General features: G+C 47.7%; 1 protein-coding gene across 3 annotated transcripts in view; it reads right to left on the bottom strand.

Annotated features, from left to right (window-relative positions):
• ORAI2 (ORAI calcium release-activated calcium modulator 2) overlaps positions 1 to 19,143 on the bottom strand; it is a 22,303-nt gene extending 3,160 nt beyond the window's left edge. Inside the window, exons 1-4 of one of the 3 annotated variants that reach the window (XR_013184864.1) lie at positions 16,520 to 16,693; positions 14,743 to 14,788; positions 11,659 to 11,899; positions 4,580 to 5,648 (exon numbers count right to left, since the gene is read on the bottom strand). Coding sequence is in view for 2 of the 3 variants with exons in the window: in XM_054646792.2 (XP_054502767.1) it covers positions 5,103 to 5,648; positions 11,659 to 11,886 (774 nt within the window). In the remaining variant the exon portion in view is untranslated. Of the gene's footprint in view, positions 1 to 621; positions 5,649 to 11,658; positions 11,900 to 14,742; positions 14,789 to 16,519; positions 16,694 to 17,163 lie in introns of those variants that run through there. The other 2 variants (XM_054646792.2, XM_054646791.2) reach the window with 2 other exon arrangements.
• Between the last annotated feature and the right edge of the window lie 37 nt (positions 19,144 to 19,180).

Consider the following 19,180-nt stretch of genomic DNA (forward strand, 5'->3'; position numbering starts at 1 on the left):
CTGAGCCAAAAAGTGAGGGCTTTTTCTTGGTGTTTTTGAATTCCAAAACTTAATCTAGTCACTACACAGGCATTGCTGTGCCAGTCTTTTGACATTTTTCACCTGTTAAACAGCCTCTTGGGCATCATCCTTAGATCAAAATGCACACCCATCTGTTCAGTATTACTCCTTAAAACTTCATGTACATTCTCTCCTAAAAAGCCAGAAAACAAAACAAAACAAAAAAAAGCCAGAAAATCCTGTTTTGCAGTGTCACAAAACATTAACAATTTACTGTCAAGTACCATAGAAATCTGAGAAAGGTATGAAGATGTTTTAATCTTAATGAGCTCTTTAAAATAATTTTGTCCACTAAGCTCATATTATAATTAACAGAAGACAAACTTTAATGTTCTTCCTGTTATAGGAGTTTCTTGTCTCCTTAACCTCCTTGTAAATGCCGTGCCAAGACCCAGACCCTCATTAAAAGGAAGTACATCTAATTGTTATCTCCTTGTGCATTGCAAAGGGAGAATGATCATATCTGACCAAACTTTTTTCAAAAAAGCAGAACCCAAGTTAACCCATAAGATGCTGGAGGACTTGAGCTGCCTTTCAAGAAATCAGTCTGAAATCACCAAGAAGCATAAAACTGAGCGAGTTTATCCAGTTTCTCTCACACAGCTGGACAATAACTGAGATACATTCGTTGTTCTACATTAAATATTGTTCATGCAGAGGTAAAACAAGAATAGGCAAAGCTAAAATACAGGTTTTTTTTTTCTCTTAGCACTTATGGCTGTCACACTCTGGGCAGAAAGCAAGCTCCCAGCTGGACACACAGGGATTCAGGGAAATACTGTCCAAATCCAGCCAGTCAATTTTAATTACTGAAACTGCTTTGAAATGGCTGTAGGGGAAAGAACCTGTGAGTTAACCAGAAAATATCCCCTCTGGCCCAGCTGAATTGCAGCTTGAGGGGGTGTTGAGGAAGCTGCCTTGGCAGATGATGCAATGAGATTTGAAAGATAAGGAATCTACAGCAGCAGGGAAACTCCAAGGCCTTCTTGTTTGTTAGAAGGCAAGAAAAGGAAAAGAGGGAGAGGGAAGGAAAAGGAAAAGGAAAAGGAAAAGGAAAAGGAAAAGGAAAAGGAAAAGGAGCACATTGTGAAAGGCAGGAGGAGCACCTCCACCCCCAGCCCAGCACAGGTAACCTCGAGGCAATTTGGGATTGCCCATCCCCACATCCCAGAGGAAGGATGTGGGAGGGAAGGATGTGGGAGGGAAGGATGTGGGAGGGAAGGATGTGGAGGGATGTGGAAGGATGTGGAGGGAGGTTCTCTCTGCAGCTGCAGCCACCCCGGTGCTCTCCAGAAACACTTCCAGCCCTCCCTCTGCCCGGGGCTCTCGCACGGTGTCACTTTCATCCCTCACATGCTCAAATCCAACACGACTCCACCTCTCACGGTCACAAATTCTCCCCGAGAGCCTCCTCTCCACTGCAACAGGGAGCCAGCCCGGCCCTGGGGCGATGTTAAAAATAGGGAGACCACAGAGTGAGAGCTGCCACTGAATACTGCAAAGGGAGAACCCGATCCTGCTCCCTCCAGCTCGCGGTCGTGTCCCTTCTCTACTCCTGCCAGGATAGAAAGGGAGGGAGGAATTGCCTCCCAACCAAGGCTGGTGCATGGGAATGATACAAAGAATTGTTGTTCCCCTGTCCTTGAGAGCTCCTTCCCTGCTCCAGGGTGGGCAGGCAGGGTCCCTGCACCGCTGGTGCCTGCAGAGGCATTTTCCTGCTGAGCAAAAACTGGCCAAAACAAAAAAAAATCTGAAGCAAGATCATGGCTGTCCCTAGATCATGGCTGTCCCTGTGCTAAGCTCCACTGCAAAAATTGGAGAAATAGCTCAGACAAGGCAATAGCTGATCCAGAGAGCCACAAACCAAGGGGGCTGAGAATTAGGACAGCAGTCCAGAGCCCAAAGCTGGGACAGAAAGCCAACAAACACCACAGGAGATCCTCAGCACTCATCCCCAGCTGAGAGTGGAACCCTTGGGAGAAGCATCTCCATGCAGGCATGGCAGGATTGCAGCCACACAAACCTGGGACATTCCAAGAACGACAGACACCCCAGGGACGACAGAGAGGTGACAGCACAGGACAGACGTGGCCAGGCAAACCCAGACGTGCCACAGAGAGCTGGCAGCCCTGTTGGGACAGCAGTGACAGTGTGGAAAGGCTGGCTTGACTGATGGGAATCCTGCTGACAGCCACAGGAACAGGGAGGATTTTGTGGTGCTGGAGCACAGAAACACCCAGCTGGACAAGTACAACATCCCCACTTCTTCCTTTATGGATGAACTCCTCTGCCTGGAACCATAGGTAACATATCTGCAACACAAGTCTGGACCCAACAATGGTGAAAATGTAAATAAATTGCAGGAAGAGAGGCAGGAGCAAGAAAAGCAAGTGCTGTTGTTGTGAAGGGAGAGGAGTTACAGCATGAAGGTGGATGGAGGTAACCTTGAGCATCAAAGAGCAAAAATACCCCCATGAGCTTCTCATGGAAGGGAGAACTCAGTGCCCAGAGAGACACAAGAAACAGAGCTGCAAGCAAAGACAGGGAAGCAAGTTATTACTCTGTTTTAGGAGTATTTGTCCTTGGGACACCATCCCAAACTGCACCTCTGACTCACCCCTGGAGCAAGGTGGTCCCACTCCAGTCACAGATGCACTGACTTGAGTCTGATCTTGAATGCAATCCCACCCAAGCCTGAATGAGTTATTCTACAAAATCAAAGCAGTTTTCTACAAAAATCAAAGTAGTATTCTACAAAATCAAAGTTCTTTTCTTAATTTGCTGTTGCAAAAAATTAAATGAATGATCTGGCTGTTTCCAGACAAGCTGAATTGCTTTTGCAGCACTGTATGCACAGGGTGAAGCTTTTTAAAAAGATATTGCAAAAATTGTGCAATACTTTCCTTGACAGCCTTCTGAGCCCCTCAGCACACAAGGTCCTGCTATTACTGATATTAAAGGAGAGTGCAAAGTACAGATGAGATATTCATCCCATCTGGTCTGGCTCTGGCCTCTCAACAGAAATTCTGTTGGTAGAGGAGCTGACACGTGTAGCACTTGGCAGAAAACCCAACTCTGATTCTGTTGTATAAACCTTTTAATTTTTATTATGGTAAAAAGAGGAGGGAGAAAGGGGAGAGTCCTGGGGAGTTCATATGAATTTCACGACCACCCCACTTCCTGGAGGACACTCCTTGTTTTTGCATATGCACATGAGTACAGATTAGTCATTTAGCACACAAAGACTATTTTCTTTGCTGCACATCAGCCAATATGGTACATGCCAACTGCAGCAAGAACAGCAGATGAAAGCCACAGACACAGTGCTAAGCAACTTGTTCAGCAGTGCTCACATTCCCATGTAAACAAGAGAGATGAGAGGTGGTTTCCCAAGGCCCCTGACAGAGAGGAATATTGGGATAGGCTCACCCTGCTCCCCTGGGGTTTGCATGTACTGTCCCTTCTGGGAAGCTGACATGCATTACACTGCCTCAAATCCCAGTGGAATAAGAGCCCAGGGTTAAATAGAACATTAGAAACATCCTTAATGATTTGAGAAACCTATAAGGCCTCGGAGACTCTGAAACTGCAGTTTTGGAGTGAAGAGGAGGAAACTAGCACAGGATCAGGGCCAAGAAAATGTGCTTATGCTTCTTGCAGCCCTGTGTGTCAGAAAGCCTGACTTTCCCTTAAAAGAGCTGATGATTGCAAAACACTCTTTTCTCTCCACAAAGTTACCAAAAATAATAAAATCAGTTTTCTTTTTCACAGAAGTTTTCACCCACGAGGATGCTCTGGAATTTACAAGCTTCCCTTGCAAAGCAACACAGACATGCAAGTATCATTGTCTCAGCTGCTGAAAAAAGAAATGAGCTCAAAGGAAAGGGATAGCTCTTTAATGGCACACAGCATTCCTGCCAGATCCAGCTCCATCAGGCTCGCCAGGACAGCTCCAGGTTCCACCAGAGGAGTTGTCTGCTTTGGTGAAGGGAGAAGGAAGCATTCATTTCTGACAGAAAAATGCTACAGCCAATTAAAAAAAGAAAAAAACCAAACCCCCAAATGATGAAATAACACAGGACTGGGCTTGCTCTCTCTAGCAAACCGGGCAAAAGGCATCACAACAATGCACAAACGAAGAAGACACAGTGGCGGATTTCTACAGTACTTGCTGTCACTCCTCTACCTCCTTGAAACTTGCTTTGTTAGTCCTTCAAAGTCTTGTCTCATTAAATTCCCTGGCACTGTTCTGTTTTAAGAATGTCCTTGTTAAATCTAAAACACCTGTAAGCCTTCCCTGGGCACTCTTGCCTGTTATTGGGAAAAACACGATCTTGGCACTTACTCAACCTAAGGTGACAGATGCCACTGAAGAAAGTGTGAGAGAACTTCCCAGCCTCCTGCAATTCAAAATTCTACATCCCAAGCTGTAAAAATACAGTAAAGGACGGCAAAAAAAAAAAAGAACATAAAAGCTAAGGCTGTTTTCTTTCTGGTTATGTATTTATGGAATACTTGCTTTGGAACAATGGTGATCAACATTCTCAGTTTCTGTTGTGCTTTCCTGGATGTCCTTGAGTCAGCTGCAGGTACCCACATTAATCAGCTCTGCTCTAGCAACGAGCTGCCAGTTAATTGTGGCTGCACTGACAGCCAGGGAGTTCTGACAGGTAAGACAGGTCCTACACACACAAATACACGCAGAGAGGCCTTTGGGACAGCCGATGCAGTTTCACTTTTGGCAATGGAATATTGCATTTGTAAAAAATACAGATTTTTGGCTACCAATATTAAGGTAGATAAAGTTTTGACCTTGAACACCACGGCAGTGTCGACTTAAGTACCAAGTGTGTGGGACCAGAACCAGGGCAGAGCCCCCAGCATGTTGAACAGCACAAGAACCCACAGCTAGAAATGGCAGGCAAGTAGCATTTACAGATTTAAGCCTCATGAAAATCCATCCCTGGTGCGTCTCACCAAGCAGCAGACCAGGTATTTTGACCAGGTATTTTGCTCTCAGCCCTGGCTGAGCTGTGTGCAGGTCACACCACCTGCATGCCTCTGTCATGCCCATCCAGCTGCACTTTCAGTTTGTGGAGCTCCTCGATCTCCCGGTTGTGCCGCTCCGTTTTGTGCCGCACCAAGGAGCGGTAGAAATGGATGGTGAAGACGACAAAAATCAGACCCACGGGGACCATGATGATGGTGGACACCAGTGCTGACTGCCACCCTGCGTGGCTGCTGGGCTTCTCCACGTTGGTGGTCTCATTTTTCAGGATGGAGCCCACAGGCAGGAATTTTATCCAGCACAGGAGCACGACTTCAGCAAGGAACAGGAGGATCCCCAGGACGGTGGAGAAGCCCCAGGCCAGCTCGATGTAGGGGTGCATGCGCTCGTGGGGGGACTCACTGATGGAGTTCAGGTTGTGGATGTTGCTCACAGCCTCCACGTTGGGCAGGATGCAGGTGCTGATGAGGAGGGCGAAGAGGTGAACGGCCACCAGCACCGTGGTGCAGGCGCTGAAGGCGATCAGCAGCATCTGGGGGTACTTGTACTGCACCTCCAGCTGCACTTCCACCATGGCCACCTGGGGAAGGAACAAAGAGCTTGTCAACACCTGCTGGCTTTCCTCTTTTCAAGGCTTTCAGCCAGAAAAGCATCTTGATTCAGGAAGAACAACTAAGGTCAAGTACACACTCCAGAGCTTTTTGGAATGGCAGCCCAGATGGATCACTGCTGTCACCCACTGCTGTGGCCCTTCTGAGATCATGGTTTTCTCAAACAACACATCTCTCCTTGCCACCACAGCCACAGGAACAGCCCCAAACCCAGCACACAACACAAGGAGCTCATTAGATGCCACGTGGGGCTGAGAGGCAGCTAACAGCCTGCTATAAGCCACCATCACTGCCTCCAGTGCCACTCCCTCCTTGCAGCTGCAGCACAGAAGTTTCAACTTCAGGCGTGTAAAGAAAAGCAAAACCAAGCAGCTCCTTGTGGCCAGCCACGTTTCACTGCCCACCATGGGAAGCACACAAGCTACTTTACAGCTTAAGTTAGCCCATAGTTAACATAACTGCCTTCTACTCTCAGGACAGTTTACATTTGTTTTTATTACAAATATTCCCAGATAAATAACTTCTAAGTTATTTATATCCTCAGATTTCTCCCTTGAGAGGTAATAACTTGGTGATACACCCAGCAGAAGTGGACAGCTACTGGCTTATGGGTGTGCTCAGCAACTCAGGAGTCTCCTTCCCAAAACAAGAGCTACCACACAGCAGGTCTCTAGAGCTATTTTTACTTTAATCAAATAAAGCTTAAGAAGCAGAATATGTGCAAGAGAGCAGGAGGCTCTTTTGAGATCAGAAGTGGAGTCCTGTTAACTGGTTTAGCTTAAGAATTTTTACAATTAAGCTACCTGTGAAGCAAAACAGTACTTCTGTGTGGTGGCATCCCTGAAAGGACAGTACAAACTTTCTGCTAAGAAAAGACCCAAAAGCAGTGGACAAGATTATCAAACATTTCTCTCTAGCAGCTGGCTTGCATCTGTAGCTGCACTTCATGATTGCAGAGAAGTTAACTTTCTTGGCAGCAAGGAAAACCGCTGGTGATCCCAGCTGACCTGCTGCTCCAGCACAGCACAGCTTGCTGGAAAGAAGCCCCTCTAAAGAACATCATGAGAAGGCAAAGTTTCAAATATGCACTTGATTCTGGGACACAGAAGGATTTTGTAGAACTGACTCATGATAATGTTATCCAGACTTCACATGAGACTTCCCTGAGCAGCCATTTCAGGCTCTATATAATCACCTGCACCACTTGCTCTGGCATTACTTGTTCATAATATTATTTAAGCACTTGAAGATTAGGGGTATGCTCATGTTGTCCCTGCTGGAAGCCCTGAAAAGGATTAAAGGGAATGGAAACCAGCTGGCATGACTGCTGCCTTACCTACATTTACTCTGAAAACCATCAGATCACAGTCAAGTCTGAACACATTTACCAGCAAGCAAGATACAACATGTGTGGAAAATGGTCAATCTCTACAAGTCTGGATTTTATAGCTACATCAAGTATTTAAGACATTAAAGACAGCAAAAATACTGTGACAGCCCTTGGGCATTCCCAGCCTTCTGTTCTGACCATGAGCATGTTGGGGTTTTACCTTTGTTTGTTTTTATCAGCTCCTGGTTGCAGTTTACAGTAGTAAACAGTACAGCAGTTCTTGTTGTGTAGCAGAGAAAACCCTAACACAGGAATCCTTCACTATCAATTGCAAGGTCAATTTAAACAGAACAGATTTCACGTTCCCTTGTGTATGTTCCCTTTGCAGTTCCCCTTGTATTGATTTGAGAGGGAGGAGATCAGACTCATTCTCTGCTTCACTGTACAGTGAATTTGTCCAGCACTGTGGCTGCCAGTCACGCCCCATCAGCCAGGAAAACCTGCAGGTACATTGTTCATTATGGGGTGCTGTAACACCCAGAGACACAGCTGAATGGGAATTGTACCTGCATGTCCAATTTATAGCTTTATATTAAAGCTGAAAGCCTGGCTGATGTCAACATATCAATTTCTGCTTGTTATCCTTCACATGAGCAGCACTTTTCAGCTAATTGGATGTTTCCTCCCAGACTAACCTATTCCCCAGGGCGAGCTTCAGCTGTGCAATGTGATGAATTTTTAACACTGACTGATGGCTCAGTAAGAGGTATTTCAGTGAAAAACACCAACAATCCAGATAGGGCAGCAAGGCAGAAAAGCAGTTCATTTAACCCAAACAAGTACTGAAAAGGTGAGTGAGCTCTTATTGCTCTACCCAGCACAGGCTGTCATGTCATTCCCTGACCGGGATAAGAGAAAGAGGACAAGCTGACATAACCCATTTAAAAAATCATTAAATAAGCTGTCTAGCCTGTAAAACTATTAATATGTCATGTTTGATACAATTATACTCTTCCATGTAACAGCCCCCTTTGTTTTAACCTCTTCCCAGAAGCAACTTTGCAAGGCTGAGCTCTCTGCCAAACTATGGAATATTTCAGCACAGACTTAATTTAAAGCTTGAGAATAACCCAGCTGAACTGCAGAATTACAGGATCAAGGGCTCACAACATTTTAGAATTAAACTGCAGTTAAATTAATGCAATGATTCTGGGGTTTAGACCAGTATAGCTGAGACTGTCCACAACAAGGATGTTATTCATTTTGAGAAATTTAGACCAAGACAGATAATATCAAGCAAAAGGATGACAAATGGCTTAACATAAACCATGACACATTCACACAGATGGTTTGGCAGACTGTAAAAACAACCACTCCAGTATATCTGTCAGGGTTTTTGTTTTGGTTTTTTTTTTAATCAAACACATATCCTGTAGCAATTGGATAAGTATTGAGAAGATGGATTAGCAGTAATAGCTCTTATTTCCATGAGGAAAATTATTAAGCTCCTCTAAATTTCCTTTATTTGCAGCCTCCTTGGGGCAGCTGCCTTACAGCCCACCTCCAAGCAGACCTGGCACTGGAATGACCCACATCCTCCTGACCTGCCCCAGGGCTCTGCCAGAAATCCCAGAGATGGTAACGAGGAAGGTTTGCATTATTCTGCAGCCTGTCCAGAAGGAGTTGGATCAGAGCCATGGCCTGTTGATCAAATATCCATCAGCTCACAATAATTTCAGCCAATATGAAGCTAGCTTGCATCAAACACACCGACGGGGAAGTAAATAAAGCAATAGCCAAGCCCTGGGTGACATTTGTTTATGTAGTCAAATGCACTCGAGGCTTTGGGGAAGTTGTTTAATAGGATCACGGAATGGTTCAGACTGGAAAACACCTTTTTAAGATCACAGAGTCCAACCATCACATCAACACTGCCAAGTCCACCACCAAACCATGTCCCTAAGTGCCATGTCTACACATATTTATCTCTAAGTAACTTCTCTTCTTTCATCAATTGCCAGAGGTGTTCTTATTAGAGAGTAAACATCCGTGTACTAAACTCCTGCATACCCGTGGAGAAATAACCCAGGAGGAACAAACACCTCAGCTTTCCAATCAGCTGGGGAAAAAGCTAATAAAGAGAATTCCTTATTACAAGAGATTTTATTTCTTAGTTACTGATTTTTATTTCTTACATTAGGCTGGTGAGCATAATTAACACTACTTACACCTGTGTATATTCAACTGCACTTTAAAGAGATCAAAGAGAATGTAAAACCAGTGGTTAATTTTGTGTGTTTGCCAAGGACTTTCAGTAACTTTCTGCTGTAAGAGCTGAGAAAGCATGATTTGTTTTCAGAGATGTGGTTCAGCCCTGCAGTGTGGGTGGGCTGCAAGCCCTGAGTCCCGGTGGTGCCAGTGACAGCACACCCCAGCAGGGACACTTTGTGGGACCACGCTGGTAGATCAGTCCCCAACAAGTCCAAATGTTAATTTATTAATTGTATTAAAGACAACAGTCACAACAGAACTCCAGTAACCAGAGGCACAGAGAGCATGCAGGTGAGAGGCTTTTTAGAGTAAGAAAACTCCTGCATGAGAGAAGTCTACAGAAGAGCACCCAGCATTCTCCAAAAGAGGAGGGACCTTCTGTCCCTGCAGCACCCAAGTTTGGTTACAAACCAACACAGACTTTGTGAAAAGCTTTTAAGAGCATCTTTTGCACACAGCCAGTGAGTGGAGAGCAATGACAAAGCAACTGAGCACCCTGTCCCCACTCCAGCCTGCTCCCACTGAAACCCCCGCCTGCAGCTTTCCAGCTTCACTTTGGGTGACCAACTTGTAATGTTATGGATGATTCATGGGCTGGGGGGCTGGGGGAGGAAAAAGCAGTGGAAGAAGCTAAAATAAAACAAGAAAGGCAATCTGGGAAGTTCCTGAGATCTGTCTTTCCCTCCCAGCTTCTGAGCTGCAGGATGAAACATCTTCACCTCAGGTCCCACAGCACCCAGACACTGCCCCTCTGCTGACAGACCTCGGGAACAGCCAGACCTGCCCACTTCCTGAACAGGAAACCTCCCCCAAACTGGTTCCAACTCTCACTCACTGTAAGCAAAAGCTGAGGGGAAATAAAGGGGCTCACACAGCATGGTGGTGTTTTAATACACAGCTCAGACAGGCCTGAGCACTGGACCACTGACTGTCTCAGTCTTGTTTATTTGCTCACCCCTGACGTGGTTCTGACCTATGCAAATCACTTCCAAATAACACCCAAGTGCTGCACAGCGGAGAGCAAGCACCAGGGATCACTTCCAATAGGCAGCACTGACAAAAATACACCAGGTTTGGCTCCCTGCAGGCTGCAGAGCCCTCTGACACCAGGTCTGAGGCTCAGGGCCTCTTCTCACACCTCAGTGCAGAACACGATCTCCCTGATCACGCTATGCAAACTTCACTTTGGCAGACTGTGACCAACCTCCACCTTATTTTAGACACTGTGACCTGAGAAAACACGCAGAGAAATTAAAATAACGTTCAGGACCACAGCAACCACAGGGGCCTGAAAGTGCTCCACACCCAAGAGCGGCCTTGCATGCATGAGGGCAGCCAGCCTCGGGGCCAAAGGAGGTCCTGGATTGTTTAGCAATGCTGCTGGAGCCCTTAGGATCACTTGCAGTAGGGGATCAGTATTTTTAAAGGGCTGACTTGGGAGTGTGTGGGTTGGCTGTTAGACAGCTCATGTATCCCTGCTGCAGTGAGAGAGCCAGCCTCAAACTTTGCAGCAGCAGCCAAACAGAAGCCCCCAGGCAGATGCCTCCTGTTTCTTCAGGAAACAACTCCCTGCTCCTTCCCAGGAAGAAAACACTGATTAATAGTTGATTTGAGGCAACCCAAAAACCTTCACCATTCAAAAAGCTATAAAACACACATTACCTATGAAACATGCGTATTTTATGATTGGCTTTTCACAAATATTAAAATGAATATTATATGTGTTGTGTTAGAAATTAATGCTGTATTAATTCTCTTAAGTAGTGTGGTAAATACAGTTTTAGGTTATAACATAATGTTAAAATAAAAACTATGCTATGTAGGATGCTTTTTTTTCTAAAGAAAGGACTCACACCAAGATAGCAGCCACAGGACACCTAAATCTTTCAGAGAAAGAGAATTTATTGCACCATTATCAGAAGAAATTAACTTCTTCCTGCCTCACTCAGGTTTGAAGGCACCGTTTAGGATTCAGAGGAAGAAGTTGACGAATTTATTGCCCCATTATCAGGAGAAATGGACTTCTTCCTGCCTTGAAGGCGCTGTTAGGACTCAGAGGAAGAAGTTGATGATGACCAGACAGAATCCTGTGTTTGAATGGAATTTATGCATCATGTATGAGATGTATGAATATGCAACAGGCTATTGCTTTTAAGGGTTAATCCTCTGTTAAGGGGTGTCCTTTTCCGGGCTTATGCTGTCAAGAAAAAGGTACCTGGACGTCCATAATTCTTTGTTTCTATTGTCTCATATTATCCTAATTCAATTTAGGACAATATGAGACAATTACTCTAATTGTATTACTATTTTTATAACCATTTTATTACTATTAAACTTTTAAAAGTTTGAAAACAAGTGATTGGCGTTTTTCACATTACCATTGCAAATCCAGAGAGCAGAGCAGAGGTTCTGCTGGAGGCTTTCAGTTTGGCTCGGCTCAGGTACAGTTTTCTCCAGGAAAGGGCTTGCACAGAGTGGTGGTTGGACGTGACCAGTTCCAGGTAGCTCCGTCGGACCCAGTCCCGATAATCCATGCCCTTGGTGCCAGGCTCAGAGCAGCAGGCAGGAGTGGAAGGATCCACCGGAACGTTTAATTCAGTACTCATGATGAGAGAAGTGCTGAGGGAACAAAACAGTCATGTTCAAGACAGGATGAGCATTAACTACTGGAAAAGCTGCAGCTGAACAAAGTTGCCCTTGGTCAGTGGAAAATGATGGACCAAATAACATCACACTTGGAATTCAGAACTGCAAAGGACCGTCCATAACTGCCAAAAATGACCACAAGAACTAGGAAGGATTACAAAGGTACACTCGGCAACTATGTCAGCAGGAATTCAGGAAGGCTGCACACCATCTGGATTTTCATTTCAGAGTAGGCACCTCAACTTTGCCCTTTAATTCCTTCTTGCTCATAAAAAATTGTTTTATATAAATACGCTTCACCTCCATCTTATCTTTGTTTTGGTTGGACAGTTCATGTCCCAGTGCACCACGGGCTGGCTCCAAATGCACCTCCTTAGAGCATCAAACACCACTTGAGGGAGTCACTTTTTGCTCCTTCTTTGGAAACCATTCCTCTGGGTTACAATGTGGGGTGTAACCAAACTGAGTGTTCTACTCTCATCTCCATTATTCCTGATGAACTGTTAATGGCCGCTTGCAGGAGCTGCAGGGTGCACACCCGACCCCCCAGGCTGCGAGCTGGCTGTTAGATAAGAGAAGGAGGCAAACCCTGCATTGCAGGGTGGTGTTTTATTGTGTTCATAAATTGCTTCACTCAGCCGTGATAGCTACACCCAGCCCAGGGCTCATCCCTGCCAACGGGCCATAATGGCACCAATGGGCAGCTGTAACGACCTCGGCCATAAAGGACTCCCCAGAATATCCCCTGACTCATAGGATCACATCATTCCATTGTGAAATTCCTCGCTCCGGGGGAGGTGCTGAGCCTTCCTGCCTGCATCTGACCGCATGTTATCTGGGGATATGAGCACCACCACCACTGGACATGCAGGGGAGGATCTGAACTTCCACAGGAGAAGCAGACCATCCACAGCACCACTGCATGTGAGAGGACTGCAACCATCACTTCAACAGCACTGCAGCCACAACCCTGACCAACACGGGCCAGGCTGTACTCTGACTTTGTGGGTTTAAGCCAGTTTTTCTGTAAAATTCCAATTCTTCATAATTAATCTACTGTAATCTTCCTATTAAACTGTAACTCCGACCTGAAGCCTGTCTCAAGGTATTTGTGTGGGGTTAATCTCTCCCCCTGGTTTACTTTCAAACCAGCACATCAGTTTTTCTCAACCATAACTCATCAAAGCTCAGTTTAGATGGGCACAGTTCTCCCCCAATAATCACAGAGATGAATGCTGTGTAGGGTTAACAAATGAACTACCCAAGCTTTTGCAGTGGGAAGTTAAATTTCCTGAGCTGCTCACACTCCATTTATCAGCCACATCTGACCAAGAATCCTGTTCCCCCCTTACTTCCACCGGTGGCTCTGAGCAGAGGGCAAGGAAAAGGCAATTCCAAAGGGGAAAGCAAGCTGCTTCCAGGAAATGTCATCATCTTCAGATTGAAGGGATTACACTGAGAGATGCATGAAAGCAGCAAGAGTACTTCAGGTGGTGGAAGATTACAGCACCAGGTCCCCAGGCTGCTGGCAAATGGCTCTGGTGATCCCCAGGCATAAAACAACATCCATGGAATGTTTTGTGCAAAAATTTCTCAACTCTGACACACATCTGAAACTAACTCAGTCTTCCAAAAAAATGGAAATACAATTCCTTGTTTAATCCCCTCACTCACAACTCGGCCACTGAGGACTGTGGAGGTGGCAGACACCAGAGCTGCACCTTCTGGTTATAAAACACTCACCAGCTCCCAGGAGGAGGAGATGCTGCCCAGAATCACACCTGGTGTGGCATTAATTAGTCCCAGCACCACCTCTCAAGGTCACAGGCACCTTTCAGCCCTGCCTTCATCCCCCCAGCTCCCCATGTACAGGGGCCACGTGGGGACAGCTAATAAAGCCACGACTGCTGGGAGACTTGCAGAAGTGGCAAAGATCAAAAGACATCAACTGCCCACAACTCTGAATGCTGTTACTAAAAGGGAAGGAAGCTGTTTCAGGCACAATAACAAAGAATAGCAAATAAAGCACTGCAGGTTCAAGATTGTCCCTCCTGAACATGGGGGGGCTTTTAGGTTCCAGTCCCCTCAGACACAACAAGGATGGCAGCACAGGATGATTCCTGGGCAGGTTTGACAAGGCCGTTATTACAGTCCCTGCAACACTCCAGGAAGGCTCCTGACCTGCTCAGGAATTTTCAAAATATTTAAAAGTAACAAAAAGAACCCAAAAAAACCCAAACAAACAAAAAAGAAAGGCCCACTAGAATATTTATGCCATAATAATAACAAGAAGAGAAACAATAACAGGGACAAACCTTCCTGCTTGATCTGTGTTTCCAGAAAAGGCAAGAATCACCTATTTTACAGATTAAAAAAACCTCCTGGGAGGATTGGAGGAAGAAACAAGTCTGTGAACAGCAAAATTGTAAAGCTGTTTCCTGTGACAACATCCTGTGTGGGTCCTGCAATGTATAGCATGGAGTGAAATCACTCCCTTTGTCCCCAGCTGGGACAGTGATGGCCTCTGCTCTGCCATTTAATTTCATAAAATACTTAGGAACTTTCTATGTAGGAAACTTGACCCCTGGGACAAATTCCATTAAAAAGACAAATGAATTCAGAGGTTACAGAGAGAGGGCAAGAGAACCCAATCACATCTGTTTCTTCCCTTAGAAAAATAAGCTAAAAATACCACAAGGCTGAATTTTCTCTCTGGAGCAGCTCAAGAGATGTTCTCAAATAAGTAAACAGCTTCAGAACGAAATCCATAAACACAAATGTAACCCAAACAAGCAGTGCCAGGAAGTCAAACTCACCTTGCTGGCTATGGACATGGAGGGACTGGGTGGAGGGCTCCAAGGGCTGAAACACAAGACCAAAGAAGAATTTTACATGCGCTGTAGCTGGAGCAGTTTTACTCTGCAAATACTTTTCAGCCTGTCACCTGCATCAGGGGAGGCTTATTCTGGAGATTTTACCTTCCTGCCTTGCAAAGTTAAAGGTTTAGGACACTTGTTCTCACAGAAATAACTATCCTACAGGGTTTGACTGCACAGGGCTGCTGAGCTCTGGATGGGCAATGAGGAATTCTCCAGACCTTTTCCTCAGGCAGCCCTGGCAAAGTCCATCCCAGCTGTGTCTTCACTGCACCACCGACGCATCTGACCCCACTTCATCTCGCACTGGGAGGACAGACAGCTCTCTGTGATTGCTCCCTTATGTGGATTTTCTTAACCTGCCAAGTGCTGTCCTTTGGAAAAGGGAAAGCCTTTGCCTCCTCCCATCTCAGCGCATGTGTGGGGATTTCTCCACAGCTAGGGATGAAGCCGACAGAGCGGGTCCCCCTCCCACCACTGCCGTGCTCAGGCACCCACAGAGCGCTGTCTCTGCAGCACTGGCAGCTCCTCTGCCTGGTTTCAGATGCCAGCCCCCTCCTCAGTCCCAGGTTTCTGCCCCACACCCCCAGACTTATCTGTGGGTTTGTGCCAGTTCCTTCCCTCCCATTGTTCAAGCCCCTGCAGGCCATGGCTAAGCCCAATCCCGAGCCCTGTTACTCCGCTCGGATGAGTTCCAGCCATCTTTGCTATGGGAAACCCCTTCCTATGTTCTCTTCTGGCTTGGGACTCCTCCAAGCAGCCCTCCTGGGGTGCCAGAGTAGCCAGGCAGGGTGTGAACACCACCCTTGTGGCAGCAGGGGATCACTTCCCAGGCAGGATGGGACCCCCTGGTCCCATGGCCACAGCTGGCATCCTCCTCACAGGGCACCTCCTTCCCCGACACCGTCGGCACACCCTGGGCAGGAGGCGATCCCACACTGCCAGGATCTCCCCTCCAAAGCAGCCTCAGACAGGGCATCCCTCAAGCCAGGATGAGACCCACTCCCAACGAGGATCTTTCCCTCCAAAGCCAACCTGGACAGAGGATCTTTCCTAGGCAGGACGCAACCTCCTACCACTGCATCCTGATCCAGCATCCCAAGGATCCTCCCCAACTCCTCAGGCAGGATGGGACCCAACCTCTCGATCCGGTCTTCCAAAATCAGCCTGGGCCAGGCTCTTCCCTGCACCGTGTGCTGGAGATGTCCTCGCACAGCGCTCCAGCGAGAACATCCCTGTCCGGACATATCCCATGGGAGCCTTCTGCATCCCACGGCACCTCCGAAGCACGGCCGGACAGGACGGGACCCCCTTCTCTGCCCAGAGCGGACCCTCCCCATTCACCCCGTCCCTCCAGGTGCAGGGGACTGCCCCCAGCTCGGCGGGACGAGGCGCCCATCCCACCACCAGCACCCCGGCATGGCATTCCCCCCGCCCGGGCAGGACGAGGCGCGTCCCCCCACGCCGGCCCGGGCAGGGGAATCCCTGCTCAGGCAGGATCAAACCAACTTCCCCCAGCAGCCCGGGCAGGACGAGACCCCCTCCTCCCGGAGCCCCGCGGGCAGGACGCGCTCCCACCTCTGCAGGACGAGCCCGCCACCTCCCGAACGCGCCTGAGGGGAAGCCGCCCGCTGCCCCAGAGCGCGGGCCCCGCTAGGGATGAGCCCCCTGCGGGCGGGATGCGGCCCCGGAGGGGTGGAGGCGGGCTGTGTCTCACCGCAATGCTGTCCGGGGGCCGTGCCGGGAGCCCCGGGAGAGGGACCGGGAGCGGAGCCGGGGCAGGATCGGGATCGGGAGCGGGATCGGGAGCCGGAGCCGCCTCCGCCGCTGCCACGGCAACGCCGGGCACCGGCCACGTGACCCGCAGGAAACGGGGGGGCAGCGCTGCCACGCCCCCGCACGTGACCACTCACTCATTGGTCCGCGGTCGGGCTGGCCACGCCCCCTCAGCGACGGGGGCGGGGCCTGGGGACGCGACCCCCGCCCTGCCGCAGCCGGCGCCCCCCGCCGCGCCCGCGGAACCGGGGCCGCTCTCGCCCCCTGCGCCCACCGGGGAGCCCTTTGGGGGTCTCACGAAACGGGGATGGACTCAGGGGTTGCAGGGAAAGAACATCCCTCCGGCACGGAGCCGTTCCCGCAGCACTCGGGGGTCCCGCTGTGAGCATGCATCTGTAGGGGTAAAAAATGTCTGCGGTTCCCTAAGGTCTCAGTCGGGCTGAAAGCCACCCACCGGTAAAGATGTTAGTGGGTCTGGACCTTGCGTTATCCCTAAATCTTGCCACAGAGAAGGTATTGGTGCAATGGGATGCAAATGTGCTTTTATTACAATTATTAATTATACAGCAAAAAGTCGCCACTTACATAAGTCAAAAGGCAGCGCTGCTCTGCCTCCGCCGGGCTGAGGCTCCTCCGGCTGAGCACAGGCTCCCTGCGAATCCCGACTGCTATCTCCCTGCACTCCTCCGCTATTGACTCAGCAGGAAATCCTGTATAAACCCATCAAAAGGATAGGGACAGCCTTATGGGAAAGAGAGGGAGTTCCTGCCCTGGAAATGAGATAAAGAAAATGCTGAAAGGCAGCACAATGGGTCAGCTTTATAACAGGGTAATCCCATCTTCCTGAATTCCATTCTGCCGGGGGGGAGGGAACAAAGGAAAACAATTCTTAAGTACCTAATAAAGAGACAGATACAAGTTATCCTGAGTGTGCTTTTCACCTCTGAGAGCAGGAACACCCCTGCTTGGTTTCAGCCCAAACACTGCTGTCTCTCAGGCTCCCACATTTGCACAAACACACGTACAGAGCAACTTTAGCCCTTGAGGGTTAATCTCTATCAGAGAACGGAGAGAGACTCCTCTAGAAAAGAACCCAGAGCACGAATTTAGTGTAAGCAGGTCAAACTCCTTGGCAGTTTCAAGCCTGTAAGTTATTACTGCTTTCTTGGTGCCCTATTTGGAATAGCAATCAGTTGTAGAGCTGTTCCTATTTTACTATGCACAGGAGCACTTCCCCTTTTCTACTCCACGGATGAGGTTTTCCCCGTTTTGAGGTCACATAGTATTTGCATTTTATTCTAAACGAAGAAACATCCCTTGAAACCTCCCTTTGAAGTGCTTTGTATTCTCAAACAAGCTCGTACTGCCACGAACAACCACAACAGAGTGTTTATGGGAATTCACAGCTACACCTACCAAATGCAGCTCCTACTGCTACACTCAGCCACCCCGGCGAGACAGAGCGTGAGGCAGATGCCACCTTCACCAACATGCTCTCTTTGCTGTTTATGGATTTCAAACTCAGCATTCCCAGAAAAAACAGCATGAATAACTCAGCACGGGCATCTTAGGGACACAGGATGAGGCCACACAACCTGAATTTATTCAATCACCAAGACAAACTGGAGTTCACCTTCCTGGTGGCTGAGGGAAATGTGTCCTCACTCTGCTTAGTGCAGAGCAGCACTCAGCTCAAAGGCAGAACATTATTTGTGAGACTCTCAGTTCTTTGCCCATAAAAAACCCCTCATGTTTTTGTGGCTCATCCTACAATATCCACAGGGTTTGTCTGCCCTAAGGGGGATTTGTGTGAAGCAATGCTCATAACTAATCTCTCCACAGGGAAAATGGATCCTGCATCTGAATGAAACACTGCCACAACTTGCAGCACCTGCCTCCGTGGAGACTGAGCAGAAAACATGCAGATCTCTATCCTGGGGGGCAGTGGGGATATGGACCTGGCAGGTCAGAAGTTATCAAGCTCTGAAGCCCTTGGATATGTACAGAGGAACTAAAGGCAAACATCACTTGCACTTGGTCACATCTGCTTCCCAGCCACCATGGTAATACCATGGAGAAGCCATTACATAAAGCCAGCTCAGACAAAATGCAGGATTTCTGGCAGCAATATCCAACAAAGGCGAAATCTAAAAAGAGATTCTCCCTTTTTACTGTTTTTGCTTAAAATAATTTGGCATTAACCAAGGCTTGAGAAGAAGTAGCACCGCATTCTGGATGCAAGGCTCTGGGATGAGCATGTCTGAAAGCCAGCAGGCACTTCTAATTAAAGATACACTGAAGAGACAAAAACCAGAGTTACAAGTAAAACCACCACTGCATATGCTTTAAGCACCAATAAGTAAATATATAGAGAGATGTTAAGATTCCTACCGGGGAATCCAAGGTGCAAAGCAGAGCGCTCAAGCAGAGAGAAAGGCAGGTGTCATCACAGGAAGCTGAGCACAAGCAAAATGATTCCATTCCAAGCCTTTCTGCCACAGGATTCGGAGGCTTTACACACAATCTTTGGGAAAAGGTATTGTTCCAATTCAAAAGCAAAAAGGAAGTGACATGCAGCTTACACCTTTTTCCATATTTTCGT

The sequence above is a fragment of the Agelaius phoeniceus genome, chromosome 20, assembly GCF_051311805.1.
Source record: "Agelaius phoeniceus isolate bAgePho1 chromosome 20, bAgePho1.hap1, whole genome shotgun sequence".
In the NCBI taxonomy this organism is placed as follows: Eukaryota; Metazoa; Chordata; class Aves; order Passeriformes; family Icteridae; genus Agelaius; species Agelaius phoeniceus.